General features: G+C 36.9%; 2 protein-coding genes across 7 annotated transcripts in view; one reads left to right on the top strand and one right to left on the bottom strand.

The window, feature by feature from the left end:
- Window positions 1-19282, top strand: part of LOC148955234 (neurobeachin-like protein 1) — a 227589-nt gene that overhangs the window by 85984 nt on the left and 122323 nt on the right. For all 4 annotated transcript variants that reach the window (XM_089101080.1, XM_089101086.1, XM_089101072.1 and 1 more), the window contains exons 13-14: window positions 1224-1385; window positions 9522-9703. In XM_089101080.1, coding sequence (XP_088957206.1) covers window positions 1224-1385; window positions 9522-9703 — 344 coding nt within the window. The remainder of the gene's footprint in view (window positions 1-1223; window positions 1386-9521; window positions 9704-19282) is intronic.
- Window positions 10094-19282, bottom strand: part of LOC148955235 (uncharacterized) — a 45468-nt gene continuing 36279 nt past the window's right edge. For all 3 annotated transcript variants that reach the window (XM_089108109.1, XM_089108108.1, XM_089108110.1), the window contains exon 2: window positions 10094-13307. In XM_089108109.1, coding sequence (XP_088964235.1) covers window positions 10464-13307 — 2844 coding nt within the window. In that variant the 3' untranslated portion in view covers window positions 10094-10463. The remainder of the gene's footprint in view (window positions 13308-19282) is intronic.

The following is a 19282-nucleotide window of genomic DNA, read 5'->3' as shown; positions in this document are numbered from 1 at the left end:
GATTCACAAAGAATCAGAATGATATACAAAGATGCATAAGAATTAGAATGAGACTGGTAAGACGGATTGCAATATAAAATACGAGGGATAGCGGGACTAACCACCGTTTGAACAAACAAGACATCCCACTTAGTATTTACTGCTAATTTTTTACGGTCCCTACCAACGGAGCTCAGGTTTAGCAAGAGGTCCTCTAATAGGGAAAACATCAAGATTATGTACTTTCTTGTTTATAAAGTCAACTTCGTTCTTGTCACCGGCAATGTTGAGCGAGACTATTGTTAAGCCAATCATACCTTTCATTGTTTGGCTGATTAGAATGTTCATTAAAGTGTCACGAAGGATCTGGGCTTTCAGAAAAAGCCACACCTTATTGCCAAAAAATTACTGTATTTAGGGGCCGCCTGGTAAGGAAAATCGCGTGACGATTCATGTTATCCTGTACAGTACAGTGGGATCTGCGCTTGGGTATGTCACAATTAGCCTCCAGATGATTCGGGGATTGGCAGTTGTGGTAAGTACCTTTTGGGTTCTGGAACCCGGGAATTCAAAAAAACTTCTTATCTAATTTTTCAGCAAAATTTCAGTAAGTTAATTAGCACTGTTGCATTTTCAAAACAATCCCACTAGTTAGAAATTATCGACTTGTTTCCAACAGCAATGCCAACGCAATCAAGTAATATTTTCTCTTCAAAATACCATATAAAACTTTCACAATACCAATGTATTTTATTTCATTTCCTCTGACGCGAGGATGGTATCACAAAAGTTCTTGGTAGCAGTCTGGTCATTTTGAACAGGTGGGCCTGAAGCTACGAATACATTCGTGTCCATGTATACTGCCAAACATGTTACACCTTTTTGAAGGAATTTAAAAATACATTGCTTTTGCTGGGCTAAGAAGCTCAATACTCATTGGTTCTTTTCATATCTTTAACTTGTTTGTCTGGCTCTTCTTGCACATTTTAAATTTTAGTTTTTTATTCCTTCCATTGTTTCCAAACGTCGCTTTTATTTTGTTTAATTCCTTGGTAACATTTTCAATGACTGCGTGGAGAGTCTAGGCCAAGTTAATTTAGTAATCAGTTAAGTCTATGTCCTAGTTATTACAGCCTTTGCTAGTATCCAAATTCTAAATTCTATGACTCAGTAAATTTCATCTCTTTTCTGTGAAAGCAGGGTCTTACTAAATTGTTTTCATTTTTCGTTATGGTGTATTGCAGGACTTCTAGTTTTTTATTGTGCTTCGCCGATACTTGAAGTGTGCTCACTAAGCTGTGCCAGACTGCTCCAATTTCTCAACTCGAGAACCATAAACTTGGATAACCAATGTCTGTCATATATAATGTTTGAAGTCGGAACAGTTTGTACTAATATACTACAAGGTAACTCCCTTTATTTCCCTTTTTTGTTTTTTGGGAGTACAGGTCTATTCATGATATTTTTACTGTTTTTGCATCAGGCGTCAATAGTATGAAAAATTATCAGAAAATATATTTTGGGCTGTTTTTTCCTGAATACGAAAGAGAAAGAAATTATGATAGCACGTTTATTTAAGTAACATGTAATGGCTAAACGAATCTGTTATTTGTGGCTTGTTTGTTTCAAGTATAAGAAGTACGTAAAAAAAAAATATTTGGATCCATCACTAATAAGACTTAGGCTTTGGGGTTGTGATAAGTTCATAGGGCATTGGGGGAATTTTTTTTTAATAACCATATGTTTATCTTGTGTAATAGAATCAGTAATATTTTGAAATGATATTTAATATTAGTTTTATATGTGTAAAGTTCAGGGGTACTAATTCTGCTGGGCTCAAACTAAAAGCACTAACTTTGAGGTGACCTTTTTGTTGAAGAATAAAATTAATAGAAATGTTATTTTCGGGAACTTTTTAAACCTGCACAGCTTGAACAGTGGTACAATTAAATTGTAGAAGTTTTTAAAAGAAGTCTTGTCAATTGTTTAACAATTAAAAATTAACAATCTTGTTAATTGTTTTGTGGAGTAACAGTAGTCTTCTTTTTTTTTTATCGTCATCAGTGGCCTGTAGCTCATTAAAGGTAAGGGACGAAAATTAAAAATAATATATTCCTTTATGGTGAACGTAAAACGAAAAAGGAGTTTGCAAAATGTCTGGTAATTTTCCGGAACAAATGTATGATTTCATGTTTCTAATTTAATAAATAGTGCAAATAAAGAAGCAACACGAAACCATACTAGACCGAAAATACCCTTTTCTAGGATCCCGTAGTGTCTGACTCATGGGAACATAGAATAGTCTCTTTTTTACAGGAGAACAAAAATTATGTAATACTTTTGGGTTTCGAGAAGTAGTTCTGGTAAAGTCAATCGCGAAACCCCAAATTTCGATTTTTATTTGTAAAAAGATTTTGATTTTTGTCAAATTTTCTGAAACTATGTATGCATACAAGTATGTACTGGAGTACTCTGAAAAAAGTCCAGCCATAATAAGACTGATAGGTTAGGGGAAGGAGATTCTCTGTAATCTTGTAATTTGCGCCTATACCAGAATGGGTTGTTTCTTTGGCTGTCTGGACATACTTTGACTTCTGCCAGGGAGGATCACTAAATTCTTGTTATAAGACCATCTATTTGAAGAGATTGTTGGATCGTGACCAAACTTATGGGAAGTAAGAGCTAGTATTATATTTATGCATTATGTGGAGCAAGACATGGCCTGATCTCTCTGGGGTACGGAAGGGGGCTCCTAAATTCTTGTCATCAGGATATTTAATCAATTAGGTTGTAAGATGTGGACTAAACTTGGTCAAAAAGAACAGGAAGTATCGTAGTTGTACTTTCGGTTGCTTCTTGCCTAATCCTACCTATATGGGATGGGGTTGAGTCCTTGACTTCTTTTCATAAGAACATCTAGAAAAAGGAATTGTCGAATCATTCAGCACATTTCGTTGGAAGTATGTGTTAGTGTCCTAGTTATGCCTTTTTGGGATCTTGAACGGATGCAGCCTTTATGGTATAGACAGTGGAGAGGATTTTAAAATCTTGTCATGTAGACTAATGTCTTCCAACTAAACGTCTTAACGGCACTTAGTAGGAGGAAGTAAGAGCTAATGCTCCAACTATGCCTTTTGGGATCAGAACATGATTTGAGTTTTTGTGGGGAAGAAAAGAGGCTTTCCTAAATTCATGTCACCAGAAAAATGGCCAGGCTTAGTTAGAAGTTACACCTATATGCTTTTAGTGCATCTTTGAAGTCAGGGGTAGATTTTTCCTCTGTGGTGGAGAACGGCGACCTTAGTACCTTATCGATAAGAAATCGTACAGAAAGGGTCGTCAGATCTCAATCAGACTTGGTTGAGAGCAAAAGATTGTATTTTGATTGAGCCTTAATAGCGTTTGGGACTATTATGACCTAAAATGGGGAAGTTCAAAAACTTGATGAGAAGTTAGAGCTATGTTCCTACTTGTGGTTATTGGTGTTTAGACGCAATATGACATCTTTGGAGGGGAGGGTCTCTAAATTGCTTTCGTCAGGACATATGTCAGAATGGTCTGTCAAATACTAGTAAAACTTGGTATAAACTAATAGTTGACTGATTATAATAAATTTTTTTTCGGTGCTCCACGCCTAGTCCGACCTTTGTGGGGTAGAAGGTCACTCGAGTTTATATTACTATGGCACTTAACAGAACATTTTGATACGTATATATAAAACTTAAATGATAGTAATAGTGAAAACCCTTGCCACCAGCTATGGATATCTAAAATATAGTCGTCAGAGTATGCAATAAAAGTTGTTAGATGTCAATTAAACTAACATCCTAAAAACAGCATTTTAGAGTCCAAGATTGATTAAAATCTGGAAGGAGGGGGAGCCCATGATTGTTTTAAGGGGACAACAAACCCTTAACAAACTCATCTGGTCTCTGTGGAAAGGGACGGGCTACTAAGATTTCTAGTTCAATCTCCAACCAGCCTAATTACTAGTTAGACTGGCGCAATTCCTTCAATTAAACCCGATCAACAGCTGCAGTTATGTTCTCAAGTGTCCGTGCTCGACCAAACCTCTGTGAGGTAAATAGTACAGTCAATGTATGGTTTAACCTCTAACAAATCGCAATAGTTTTTATTTTGGTACCATTCGACTCGGAAAAAAATTCTCTACAACATATAGAAAATCGGCCAAGATCAAACGAGGTGAAATTGATCGTTTTTTTTTCGTTTCTTCTAAAATGACGACTTTTTAAAAACAACTTAATTTGCGGCGTATAGAAAGTCGGTAATAGTTAAATCTGGTACGTGGATCACGAATGTCGAATATGCGCTTTGTTTTTGTCTGAACGCTCAGTGTTGAGTTCTCCCCCCCCCCACTTCCGCACATAAATCAAGCGTCGATTTAGGTCTGAGTGTCCACGCCAATTTACCCCCCCCCCCCAACACACACACACACACCCTCCACCCAAAACGTCATCACCCCGAATTTTTCAAATCCAATAAGCCACTTCTCACAGCTAGCTAAATCATTGATTTTAATTTGAACAAAAAATCACAGATAATTTGAGATTCATCACGTTTATTTAGTTTATCACATGTCTTGTTCATCTTTGATTTGGACCTGGGCATTAGAGCAACTAGTTCCTTTACAAGAATTGCAAGCACTGTTGAATTATATGCCATTTCGTTGACAGCTGCACCGGTCACAATCACAGAATCCCTTACAACCACACTTCATGACGGTGAGAATTTCCTTTGGTGCTGCTGGAAGATCCTTGAGGATAGGGTACAGCATGCCGTTCTTAAGCCTCCATCCCTAATTCTCAGAATTAATGGCAAGGCTCTGAAGCCCAATCCAAGCTTGTATTTGAAGATAGGTTTGGAAACAGTGAAAGTTCACTGCTGCTGAAGTAGGAGTTAGATCTGGGGATGAACGAAAGTTGTAGACGTTGCTACTTTCTGCTGAAAGACTCGATATCGGTAACTGTCAAGATTGTCAGTAGATTTTCCACAGTACAATATAGAGAGTGCAGCCTCTCCCGCTGTTTTAATATCTTCTTTCGAAGCATCAATTCTAGAAAACGTTGAAACATTTTCACTAAACTGTTCGTTGTCTCTCAGCCATTTAAGCGCAATCCCTTTGCCATGTTGACGGGAAGTTGTGTCGCAGCCAAGAACTGCGTGAGCAAAAGGAAGCAGTTTGCAGGTTTCAATCCCAATCTTCTTAACAATGGATTCGATGTCCCAAGTTGTACCTGAAGTAGTTGGCGTAGGTTCACTGTGCAGGTAGACCTTGTGGTCCTCAGGAATACAAATATAAAGTAACAAGACTAAAAATTCGGAATCGTCACTGATAACTACAGTGTCCAAAGTCTTCAAACACTCAAACGTAGTAAGCACAGTAAGCAAATCAGCATCAGCTTTAGCTTGGATGGCTCTCAGACCTTTGCCTCGTAAATATTCAGAAATTACATTAAGGAAATGTTTTTTTTTTCTTTTTGCACGAAAGAAATTCCTATTTTTCTTTTTTGGTGTTCAGTCTAATTTCTGGACTAAAAGTACTTCTCGTCTAGTGACAAGGTTTGCTTAAGATGAGTCACATACGTTTGTTGAAGCAGCGATACAGTAGCTATCAAAGACAATAATGGCATCTGGATGATTGACCGAAACGTAGTTCCAGTATCGGTCTAAGATCTCCCAATATGTTTCTTTCTTCGCCCAAGGAATTCTGTGAAGCAAAACTCCCCCGTCTAAGACGTAAAGGCAATTCAGACTATGTTTTTCCCAATTACCGAAAGTTGCTTGATAGCTTTTGCTAGCTCTAGTTTATTTGGCTTTCGGAACGTGCCAGAATCATCAAGAAGTGACTCGGGATAGGAGCAAAGTTCATATTTAAATGGAGATTCTTCGTCCATATTCAGTCTTTTGTATATTGTTAGAAGATGCGGAAACAGCAATGAAGGGTCTAAACAGTGGATTTCCTTCCATTGTTTTGCTTTGCCGTCATAAGGACTGCCTGATCTTTCCTTTTGAACGAATGCCCCTTCAGAGATTTCCCTACCATTCCGTCAAGAATCTTTTTACCGATTCCGTTTATTTGTTAGCGTTCACGTTTTCTGCAGCAGTCGTGCCAGTAGCAAGGCTCCGAAGCGATAGCTGATCACCCTCGAAAGGAAACGACTGCTTGACAAAGTCAATAACTATTTGTGTGTCTTTGCTACATTGAAATACCACACTCTTGTGTGGGTTACTTGTGTGACAGGAAGCTTCCGTCAGTTCTTCCATCAGAAGATTAACGTGAGCGCAGGCTGGACGTCCCATTACCCACTAAAGTCTCTGTACTTTCTACATTTTGCTACCTCTATTCAATCCAGTTGCCGTTATCAGACTGCTCATCAGTTCTTGTTCTATGATCAAATCTGTAGATAAACCGACCCAAAATCTGTCCAATCTTCTCACAACGTGTAAGCCTTTTTCGAAAGACCTGAAAAGTGCTTGGCTTTTATGTTCAAGGCTGTTCATCTGCTGTAGTTACAGCCTTGCCGACTTCATGTAGTTTTTGTGACCAGTTACTGCGAGGTAAGGGAGCATGTCGGCAACTGCAAATGAAGGTTCCATTGACCTGTACGTTCAGCTCTGAGGAAATTTCGAAGAATGACGTGTCCATGTACTATATCTAAAGTTTTCCTGTTCGTGTCTCGTCACTTCGCTCTGGTTTAAGAGCCGACAGAGAAGCTTTGACTTTCATTTAAACTTGAAAACTGGGAGATATGTTCAGGAGAGACTCGTTCATTCATCACTTTCTCGTGTATGTCTTTAATTCCTCTAAGCTTGACCGTGTTCAATGCAAGTTCTCCATTTAATTTAATTTCTGCATCTGAATCCTCATCTAAATACTTCTTTATCAGAATGAAGTAAAGTGCAGCATCGATAATAGTATGGGCTGATAGTGTTTTAGAATTGGCTATACCACTTAGAAGATGAGGAATCGCATCAGAAGCCCTAACCAATTAAGAGTTTTTTTCCAGTCCAGTTGGCACCGACAAAACTCATGAGGGTGTGGAATCCTCCTAGTCTAACCAATACTTTTGCAACGATACTTCCAGGTCCTTCTGCAGCAATAATCTTCATCGACTTACACCACAACGGTTACGACCGGAGTAAATCCATACCGTAAGCCTTGGTGTGCAATAAATATCAGTCTAGAAAGGATACAATTCTCGTCGCTTGAAGGAAGATCGATTTAACCTCCCGGCTAGGGACGTTTTTTATGTTGACTTTCAGCCCTGTGGTTACAGCAGCAATGATACCCATTCAATGAAAGGTGTTTCTACCATCAAGAGTACATATGTTGCGATCAGTGTTGCCTGCCACGTGTTGGACCAGACAGTCAGAAGTAATTAATGTCATTTTTTATGAGCTTTGCAGCGTTGAAGAACATTGCAGATGTGGGACAATTTTGAGATGTGTGCAAAACCATTTATTTGATTGGGTGTGCGTTGGGGAGGGAGACAAAATATACAAGATACTAGGACACGACTTTATCCTAACATTTCGGCATTGGAAGTGTAAATTATCTCTGTGTGGATCCGGCTTCATGTAATAACCAACGTATATTAATGCACACTTTATCTCGCACGTGTGTGTGTGTGTGTGGGGGGGGGGGGGCTAATGACTCAGGGATGGTCAAAACACAGAACTGAGTCCTTATTCGTGATCTATGTAAAAAAAAATTCCGGTTCGAATGATACCAAAATCAAAACAATTGCAATTTGTTTGAGGTAGCCCCTAAAATTAATCTAGATTGACTGTACTAAAAGGCTACATCATTGTCATCCGCATCCATAGGAAAGGCTCATTGGATGTCTGCTAAATTTGGTTAGGATAAGAAGCTAGGACTTCTTTTGTGCCTTTATAGGGCTCGATCCTAATTTACAGCCATTGCTACTTTTGTTGCTTTACAGTTGTGGCCCATGTGAACCAGTTGCTAAAATGCTTCACGGGCATTGCCACCAGAGGTTTAGATTGCCCTTATTTGTAGCAGACGCGCCATATATTTTAGAATACTGAAAGCCAGATTTTATATAATTGCTTCTTATAATTCTTCTCAAACTCGATTCAAGAAATACTAGATCTGCTTTTATTATAATGTTTAATGTAATTTGTTTTTACTTTTTAACAAAAAGGAACTTCTTAGAATAGTTTAAATGATAGAATCGTTTTCACTAGTTTTTTAAAATAACTTAACTTTTCTTTCAGCAGTTGTTCAAGTTCAAATTCTAAACAGGAAGTTGCTGGGATAATTATATTGCAGTTTGTTCATTTGAAAAAGTTTATCATGACTGCCTGTAGAAGGGTATTGTAGACTGGTATGGCTATCGCTGTAGAGGGTTTTGCTGCCTGTAGATTGGGAATTTGCTTCCACCTTTTTGAAAGACTGAAAAAATATAAAGAAAATAAAAAATGTTTGCATTTGGGCAATTATAACACTTTTCCGGTAAAGTGTTTTTTTTTTTCAAATTTCCCCTTGTCGCTAAAAAAGCTTTTGGATGCTTGCTCACCCCGTATGAATTTCCCTGATTCGGTCCCAAAGAAACCCTAGTTCAGTTTGAAATCAAGGGATTTAGGAACCAGTCCACCAACTTCCTTGCTTCTAGGCAATACCTATGACCTCTCTACGGGTGCATACTTGAGGGTCCTATCTGAGTAAGGCCATCCTATTAGTGCACTTAAAGTCATATTGTAATAATTAATTCTATTGGTTATCAAATATAAATAAACAATTTTAAGGTTTTCTAGGGGTTATCGTTACTTTAATAATATTTTAATTCTAAATTCAGTATGACTTTTAAACCTTAATCGTTTCCTAATATTATGATAGTTTGAAAAGATTTTCTTTTTCTTTTTAAGAATAAACCTTGAAATCTTGGACTTTATGGCTACTTTCCCGTTTTTGTGATTTTTTTTAATTATTCTGCAGTTAAAAATAGTTTTGTGAAAGTGATTAAATTAAAAGACGAAAAATAAAAATGAAACACTTGTGCCGGATTTTCAAATGTCGGAATATTACTTTTGGAAAGTAAACATGATAATATCGCTAAGAGGAGTAGAGACGGGATTAAAAGAAACAAAAAATACTGTTTGCTATGGAGGATGGGATTCTAATTTTTCCATGATACGTGTGCTTTGATTGTAATTACCTGAATTATTGCAATCCTGTAATTTTCCTTAACTCTTAATAATCCCTTAAAATTCCGATATTTATTGACATTTTCTGGTGCTTGTCCACTAAATGATAATTTAAATAAATAAATAAAAAATACGATATTATATTTTGTAAATGTCTTTATTTAGCTGTTTTGTTTTTTTGCTGTTGTTTTTTTTCTACTTTTCTTTTATTGTATTTTGATATTTTCAAACATATAATTTTATTTTTTAATACAAATCTTTGTTAGAATCTTTTTATTGCTGTACTTTGTTTTCATGTTAAATGCCTTTTTAGCTGCTTTAATTATCTTACAAATTGAAAAACTTAATTTTAGTGGGTCAAGAAGAATTGTACACATACATGTTACCTCTTCTCAAAACTCTATTGAAATATAGCGAGGCGTCAACTTTTTTACCGCTGTTTCCTCAGAGCATCGATAGTCGATGGGAAAAATTCTACGAGCAATTCAAAATTTTCGCCAAGTCAAATGACTGGAATCGTTACTTGAATGACGTGGTGAGTCTTTTTCATTCATAATAAGTCTTCATCCTTTTCTGATCATTTAGACATTGCAGAAGGGAACAGAGTAGTGTAAAATTGTAAACATTGAATGTTAGAAAATATTCAACTCTTGGCATTTACCCAATTAAGTAACATAATACCACCACCAAATGTGGCATGGGCGAACAAAATACCTACTTTTTTCGCGTAAAATTATTCCTAACTAATCATCGAATTTAAGTTTGTGAACAGCCTTAGTTCTGAATTGGCAGCAGATAACATGACAAGAATTTTTGAATTGAAAGGAGAAGGACATTTTCCTCCATCCACCACCCATTGAGAAAGCTATTTAATGGCAACTCTAATTTCAAAATTATTTTTTATTTCAATGCACACAAAAAAAAACTTGAAAATCAACATATAAGGGCTTTGGTTTATTTTTTTTTCTTTGTTTATAACATTCTCCAGAAAGGTTTTGCTTAATATTACATTAAAAAATGATATAATGTTCTAAACATTTGTATTTATTATGTATCAACTTTAGAAACTTGTGTTTTTTTTTGTTTTTTTATAAATATTCATGCTTGACACTTGAAACTTTACCCAAAGATTGTAATTCAAACAAAAAGAAGCCAACATATCTGCCTTTAACATAAATAATATTTGTCCTAAAATTGACCAATGCACGTCACATGTGACTAGTTATGAACAGTCAATTCTTGTAATCACCATCTGTTATCAATCATCTTACCTCTTAATCACTAAGTCTTATTGATTATTTTACGGGAGGATCGAACTTCCTTGCTGAAGATTCAAATGGATCCGTGGAAGTCATCCTTTGAAAAAAGTCTTCTCTCTCTGGTGATTTATATTCACGACCTTTCCTTTTTGAGCGAGAACTGTTCATATCTGGGTCTAGTAGGTAAAAAAAATCGTCAATGTTGGGGAATTTTGGAGCTCCTGTAAATCCGCTTTCGTTGTCCGAGTTTGCTTGAGCAATATTGTCTACCGCGGAATGTGACTCTCCGTTGCGTTTATGTTTATAGCTTTGCTCTCTCTGAGCAGGGTTTGCCTCAATTGACAGATGAATACCCGTGGAGTAGCCACCCATGTTCCTGCGGGGAATTTCGTATCTATTATTGGCTTGAATGTTATTTTGTTGTTCTAAGTTTTGGCCTTGTAATAAAAAAGATTGATCTAATGACTTATTTGTGTTAGCAATGTTCCTCAAATGTGGATTTAAAAATAGAGATAATGAAGGAAATTCTGGATTATCTTGTGGACGAATAGCAACTCTATGGCTGTGATCTAGGTATTGATTTGTGTCAATGGGAGATAGATGCGATACTGTGCTACCAGTTAATTCATTTGAAAAGAATGTACTGCCTCCCTGATTGCTGTGATCATTTTCCTGTAGTTGATAGTAGTTGGGTAAATGTTTAGTTCCATCCGATTCTATTTGTCTGCCTTTCAAGTTCCAATCATCTTGATTATCCAATGCAGAATATCTTTGTTGTTTCGTTTGTGCGTTCTTCCAGTTATGTCGTAGGGTGTGTTGACCATGTCCCTGAGTGTGCCCTTTCAACTCGTTCGGATTTTGGATCAGTCCGTCAAACGCTGGATATTGTAGTGCAAATTGTTGCGCAGACGATGGTTTGTGTATGGCATTATCTTGGTTCTCTTTGTAATATTTACTATTTTTTACTGTGTTTATAATATATTTGCTATTATTAGGGTGTATGTCTAAGCTTGTCTCATCAGTTTGGTCTCTCTTGTCTGGCATGAGACTTGTAAAAGGGTTATAAAATGCGTCCGCAATAAAATCTGGGAATCCAAAATCAAATGAAGTGAAGGGAGATTTAAAGTTATCCTCGAAATTCCGAATAGTCTGTTTGTTATCACTGACAGTTTCAACGTTTTGTAGATCATTGGGGTATTTTTGCTGCTGCAGTCTGTTAAAATTTTGGTTCGAATCATGACCATTTTTCTGTGCTGTTTTATCTCTGCCAATTGATTTTGATCCATCTGTGTTAAGGTTTTCGTTATTTAACATTTGCCAGTAATTCAAATTTGGTCTACCATTGGGGTCAAAGTTTCCTGGTGAGCTAGCCGATTCTTGGTTTAAAGCATTGACGCTGACATAATGGTGCTTTGTTACTGCAGTTCCAGCATTAGGTCTTAAGTACGTCTCGCCAGAAACAACACTTTGTTGAACTTTATCTGGAATGTATTGTCCGTCATTAAAAGGTGTGTCTGTTGCCACCGTATTTGGTGTTTTATTTCTTTGAGAATTTGCAAGAAAGTTAATTGGGCTATTTCTTAAGGGCTGGTTTGGCCTCCTGTTGAACCTTCCTCCTTTTCCAGAACTACTTGAGGACTCTTGAAACTTATTATGATTACTCAAGTTTCGCAATCTGAAATCCTGCATAAAATGTCTCGGCCTATGATTTGATAATGTATTTAATGTGAAGGGATTCTTCTTCGGCCTATCAGTACCCCTAAAAGTATTCTCATGAAAATCGTTAATAACAGTTGGTTTCTCCCTCTGTTTCTCCTTGTTTCCTATGTTAAAACCATTGACGGAACTACTATCAAGAGTTATAGGTTCGGCTATATTTTCTCTTTCAGGTCTTGTTATGAACTTTTTGTCTGGTATTGTCTCCGTTGGCAGATTTCCTATTGGAATTAAATTACTTTGAAGAATTCCATTTCCTCTTGGGGGTCCTATGTTTGGTCCGTCACCGTCTCCATTTGTTATCTGATTTCCTTGTACATTCTCTTTCCCTAAATTATTATTCTCCGTGTCCATTTGAACTGGATTGAAAGGCCTCCGTTGACTACCTGGTCTTATGAAATGACCGTGCGGGCCAAATTGGTTCTTGAGTGGCCTCCCTCCTAAATTGGGCCTGTTTCTTTCGTGATTCGCGCCAGGTCTTCGTCTTCGGCCTCTAAGAGTATTCATGGCAATTCCAAAAAAGTTTGGAGGTATTATCAGAGGATTTTGTCTTTGATGTTTATTGAGATCCATTCTATCTATGTGTCGCATATTGGTTCGTCTCTGGTCTGTTATGCCGTCTATTCTTTTAACATAATTGGCTGACATTACATATGCCGGTCCAGGCTCGGAAATAAAATCAGAAATGTCAATATCTATTCTATTTTTAGCTATTTCATTGTCTAGTTTTAAGGGACCGGCTTTAGTTCGTCCGTCACTATCATATTCAGACGATAATATTTCTCCCTCTTCATCTTCTTCAGCACCATTTGTAGTGTTTATTTTTTCTTTTATCAAATCTATAAAGTTATATTTGTTGCTACCGAAGGGGAGAGTAAGATCCCTTTGAATATCTTGAAGGTTGATTCTTAGCATTTGAATATTTTGCCCAGGTGAGGAAGAAGAATCTTGTTGCTTTCGTCTGTCTAATGAGTTATTCTTTCCTGTTTCTTCAAAGGTACGGTGTGGTAAAAGGGATTCAATATCTTGTTCATCTGTCCTTTCTATATACCTAGCAAGAGGTGGTACTATGCGAGAACGTCCTTTTCTTTCTTCAGACAGATTCTGACCATGGATCGATACACTCAAAAACAGAACGTAGAGCTGAGTAGTTTTGAGACGCATCTGAAAAATAATTGAAGTTAATCGATTATATATTTTGTGTATATTTTTTTAATTTCAACTGAATTAAGTTTTTGATGAAGGTTCTAAGCATTCCTGCAATAGACTATACCTATTGACCTAAATTTCAACCGCAGCATAGAGCCTCTCAAAGTGAATCAATTCCACTCTTACACGTCACCAATCTCCACTAGCTTAGGAGCAGTTTGGTGCTAATTTATTATTAGGCTTGTTTCGGTTGAACCCATAATTCCTGGTATTCGGAATAAAGTGATAGCACTAAATTATTATTTTTTTTTTTGCTAATTGGTGTTTCTCAAAATAAACCGAGTTATTAGGGTAAATTCTCAAAATCGTCGCTTTGAAATGGAGTATGATGGAAATAATTATTTTGTAATTCCGAATTCTCTTAATGTTATTTTCTTCTGATAATTTTGGATGTACTCTAATCTTATCAAGATGGGAGGCACCGATTGAAGGAAACTTCAGAGGCGGAATTAGTATTATTAAAAAAGAGTAGTCCCCCTTTTCAGGAAAATGTCTTCCATAAAGATTGTTTTTAACAAATATCTCCGGTCTAAACAAAGGTTATATATTTTGTATGAAATGAATAACGGACACCCACTCTCTGTACTTGTTACAGATTCAAAATGACCTTGCATAGCCTAGGGGAAAAGGGTCAGCACTGTGACTGCCTTAGTAGTATTATTAGCCGTTGAGGTACCTAGGTTAAATTTAATGGATTAATTGCTTTTTAGATTTAGACAGTTTTCAAGATACAAAACCAATTTAATTAATAAAATTATTTAATTTGTTCTGTTTGAATTCGTTTGTTTCTTTTATTTTCTAATGTGTGCCTAAAACGCTAAAAATGTTTCATCATTTTCAAGGTTAAAGTCATTTAATGCGGTCATAAAAAGGTCAATCTAGTGCAAACGCTAACCAGAATGCTTAGCCAGAATTCCAGAAATAATAGACTCGACCAAATTAATGTATTTATTGTGTTTAAGGCTAATAACTCCCAAATTAATCAAAGTTTTATAAAATCGTTGCATCTTAATATTCTATATCCTCCCTGCCAGGGTTGACTTGTTTTTGTTTGGACGATCGAAAATAACCAAGGACTCTATGAAACATGAAAGAAAGAGTAAGGGCTTCTCAAAAAGAAAAGAACCTGAATGTGAACATTGCCTATTTCCTTCTATTTTTATAATTGTTCTTTTCTCAGGTTGGTTTCGCCAAACTATCTCTTGTTTCTTCGACCCATGTTTCTGCTTTCAAGGGGAAAACTTCGTTTTTTTTCAAGTTGCAAACTTCAGGCCAGTTTTAAATTGATCTTAGACTAAACTCTAAAATTGCTTAAGAAATATGAAGGTTTTCTGACCTGGTCGCCGAAATTTCTTCTTAGAACAAAAAGCATAAACATTCATAGATCCAAAAAAGGATTAATTTCTCACAGGTTCAAAACTATTGCCCTCTATTGCTACTAGCTATCATTGCTTGTGATTCCGGTTGAATTCGTCCTTTGAATTTTTGTTTTTTAGAAAAATTATTACTTTATATATCAATGCGACGGAGACACGAACTCTCAGGACTAATCAGCAGTCACTACTATCACTACAAAATACATTACATTCGTTGCTTTCGTAACAAAATTCGTTCGTGAGATAAGTTTAGTCCAAGCTGCATATAGTTATCCACATTGCCATCTTCTTAAAAGAAAGGTAGTCAGGCAGCAACGTGTTTAAATCAGAAACACGAAATGATTTTCAATATGTATTATTGGAGCGACTAAGTGTGCCTCTAGCCCCTTGAAGCCCCCTCCTCCTCCTTTACTACCAACTTTGCAGCAGAAAGGTAGTCGTGTTTTATCTTATTTGAACTGAAGCCATGGCCTTCAATCTGTGCAGTGGACGCATAAAGCGGGTTGATCGCCCCCCAAACACCCCCTACTCCTCCCACTGCCATTTTTTTTTTTTTTTAGAAAAGTAGTATTTTGTACCGTTTTTGGTCGGAATCGCTCAAGTATTTTCAGTGTGTATGATTGAAGAACCAATGTAAGCCAGTGGCCCCTCCAAAACCCCCTTCCGTGTCTTTACCCAGTTTTAAAAGATAAGTTGGCATGGCTTACTTTGTTTCAACTAGTATTATACAAGACTGTAGTTCTGCAGGATTGGAGAACAAGAATGAGTCTGTGGCCCATTCAATTCTTCCCGTCCTCACGGCCAATATTTTAGTAGTAAGGCAGGGTTGTTTCAACTTGTATAAGCTAGAATCATACAAAGATGTTCTAATTTGTGTGGCAAGGATACAGAGCTGACACTTGACTTTCACAACTCGGCATCCTTGCTTTTCAGCCGAAAGGTGGTTAAGTTCCTTGTCACCAATGGGCCTGAAACATGTTGAGCAAGTACCTGGGAAAATGGTGAATAGAATGATTTCTTTCACAGGCGTAAGCATTTTTTCTGACCTTTGCACACATGTGCTCAGATTCGCTTTAAGTATATGGGGCAAGTATTTAGAGCTAAGGGGACAGTTTTGGGGAGATTTTCCATGGGGAGGATTTTCCTTGGGTAGGGAAGTGTTCAGGGGTGAATTTGCCAAGGGAATTTTACACGGGGAGAATTGGCCAGATTTCCCATACGGAATCATTTTTATTTGTCTTACTTTCTCTTTGACGATTCAATTTTGCATGTGGAGATGTTCCAGGGGATTTTTTTTTTTTTTGGGGGGGGGGCATTTTTAGTTGGGTTGGGATTGTCTGGGGATTTTCTGCAGTATGAGCTTCCCGTAAGGGGGAGATCTCCCGGCACGATTTGAAAACCAATCAAAAATAAAATAATCTAAATTTTTTTCAAATAAAAGTAGGCTAAGAAGAATTTTCCAAGAGGAATTGTCCGTAGGAAACCTTCCGGGGGGATTTTTAGTGAGGATAGAGTTGTTCGGGGGGAATTTTCCGAGGAAGGATTTTATGCGAGAAGAAATTTCCATGGAGGAATCTTTCTTGGGAGGGGGGGGGGATTTCCATGAAGGGGAAGGCGGAATTCCCAATATTATTTGAAAAATATCTAGAAATTAGGCTTAAAAAACCCATTTTTTCAACTGGACGTAAGAAGTAACAGTAAAGCTTAAAATAAACAGGAATTATTCCGTAAATGAGGGGGCTCCCCCTCCTCAATGTTTCGCTCTTTAGGCTAAATATTGACTTTTTTCATAATTCTTTATGAACGACTCCTGAAACGCAAAGATCTTTTAATTAGAATTAAATAAAAAACAACTTTTTCCACAAAATAAGTTTCTCAAAAAAAAAAGTAAATAACTCCATTAAAACAAAAATGAACGAAAATAGAATAAAATAATCTCACAAGCATGCAACTACCACAAACAGTATCAATAAATAAATGAAACCCAAAACAAACAGAAATTAAAATAAATAACTGAATCAAACTCAAAATGAGCAGATATTGATATGAGTAGGGTTATAAAATCATATGCATTTTAAAAGTCAAAATATAAATTGCACTTTACTAATAAAATGCAATTGGATTTACTGAAAAAAAAATGTGTGTTGTCAGTTTAATATACATTCCTTTTAATATACATTTGTGCATTGCCAGTTTGATAATTATTCCTTAAAATCTTTATTAATTTTTGATTTCTTAAAGTTATAAAATGAAAAACATTTAGAGGAATTTTTTTCAGTAAAGTACAAATTATATTCTGGCTTTTAGAAAGGTTAGGGTTTTAGAACCCTACTCGTATTAATTTCTGCTCTATTTGAGCTTGACTAAGTTATTTATTTTAATTTCTGTTTGTTTTGGGTTTCATTTATTTATTGATACTGATTTGTGGTAGTTGTATGCTTCTTAGATCATTTGATTTTATTTTTGTTCATTTTTGGTTTAATGGAGTTCTTTAAATTTTTTTTTCAAAACTTATTTTTGTGGAGAATGTTTTAAAAATTGATTTCAGTACGTTTTTCATTGACATAGTCTTTTTCAGAGAAAAAGACTGAGCCTCTTTTAAAGTTAAACAACCATCCCTTCCATAAAAACTATAAATACTCACTGGGCATAACTTACAACCCTTTCCCCTAATCTCTGGTTTTTTTTTTTTCAACCCCAAAAGCCTTGTTATATGATATTTATACAATTTTGAATAGAATGGCTATCTTCTAAATGGCAACATTTCTATTAGATGCATTTTGGGGCAATACGATGTGTGTGTGTGGGGGGGGGGGGTTGCCCTTCCATCACTTTGACTTTTAAAAAGAGAACTAGGGCGTCTGATTACTAATCCAGTGAGCCCCCTCCGAAGTTTATATGACCATGCTTTCTATAAAAACCTTATATGCCCCCAGAGCATAACTTACAACCCTTGCCCTGAGGGCTGGGAGGATTTTTTATACTCAAAGACTTAGTTTCCAGATCTTTCAACTTCGTTGCACAAAATAGCTATCTCATAATTGTGATTGAAAGTGTTTGGGGAAGTGATGGGAGTGGGAGGGGGCATTTGCCCTCTGATCACTTTCGACTAATAAGAAAGGCACTAGTCCTCTCAATTTCCAATCGAATGAAACCTTTTTGAAGCTTCTACAACAAACATTTCTATAAAAACCTTATGCGCCCCAAGGGCAGAAGTTACGACTTGTCCTGGGGGCTATGAAGGGAAGGTTGTCATCCTCAAAGACATAATTTCCAGACCCTTCAACTACGTTGAACAAAATGGCCGTATCAAAATGTTGATCGGAAATGTTTGGGGAAATGATAAGCGTGGGTGGGGGGAGGGGGTGATTCTCCTTCCGATTACTTTCGACTATTAAAAAGGGCGATAATCCTCTCAATTCCCTACCAAATGAGCCCTTTTTGAAGTTTTTACAACAACGCTTTCTATAAAACCTTATATGCTCCCAGTGCATAACTTACAACCTTTGCCCTGGGGGCTCTGAGGGGGTTTGTCAGCCTCAAAGACGTAATTTCCGGTCCTTTTAACTGCGTTGAACAAAATGGCTATCTCAAAATTTGGATTAAATGTGTTTGGGGAGATGGTGGGCGTAAGAGGGGGGTTAGTTGCCCACCAATCACTCTCGACTATTAAAAAGGGTACTAGCCCTTTCAATTTCCAACCGGATGAGCCCTTTTTAAAGTCTCTACGACAACACTTTCTATAAAAACCTTGTATGCCCCCAGGACAAAACTTACAACCCTTCTCCTTAGGGCTGTGGAGGGTTGTCATCCTCAAAGACCGTTTCCTATAAAACAACGCTTTCTATAAAAACCTTATATGTCCCCAGGCCATAACTTCCAACCCTTATCATGTGGTCTTTCTGGGGGGGGGGGGGGTTAGGGGGGTTGTCATCCTCAAAGACCTAATTTGCAGAACTTTCAACTACGTTGAGAAAAATGACTATCTCAAAATTTTCATTGGATGTGTTTAGGGAAATGGTGAGCGTAAGAAGGGGTTTAGTTGCCCTCCAATCACTTTCGAATATTAAAAAGGGCACTAGCCTTTTCAATCTCCAATCGAATGAGCTCGTTTTGAAGTTTCTACGACAACCCTTTCTATAAAAACCATATATGCCCCCAGTGCTTAACTTATAACCCTTGCCCTGAGGGCTGTGGGGGGTTTTCATCCTCAAAGACATAATTTCCAGAACTTTCAACTAAGTTGAAAAAAATGGCTATCTCGAAATTTTAATTGGATGTCTTTGGGGAAATAGTGGGCGTGACAGTGGGGTTCGTTGCCCTCCCATCATTTTCCACTTTTAAAAGGGCACTAGCCCTTTTAATTTCCAATTGAGTGAGCCCGTTTTAAAGTTTTTACGACAATACTATCTATAAAAACCTTATATGGCCTCAGGGTGTAACTTACAACCCTTGCCCTGGGGGTGTGGGGGTTTTGTCATCCTCAAAGATATAATTTCCAATACTTTCAACTACGTTGAAAAAAATGGCTATCTGAAAATTTTTATTGGACGT

This window comes from Artemia sp. Qi Xiang Cuo, chromosome 2 (genome assembly GCF_049724085.1).
Source record: "Artemia sp. Qi Xiang Cuo chromosome 2, ASM4972408v1, whole genome shotgun sequence".
Taxonomy (NCBI): domain Eukaryota; kingdom Metazoa; phylum Arthropoda; class Branchiopoda; order Anostraca; family Artemiidae; genus Artemia; species Artemia sp. Qi Xiang Cuo.
Note: the sequence above shows the minus strand (reverse complement) of the source record. Positions and strands in the feature narration are given on the sequence as shown.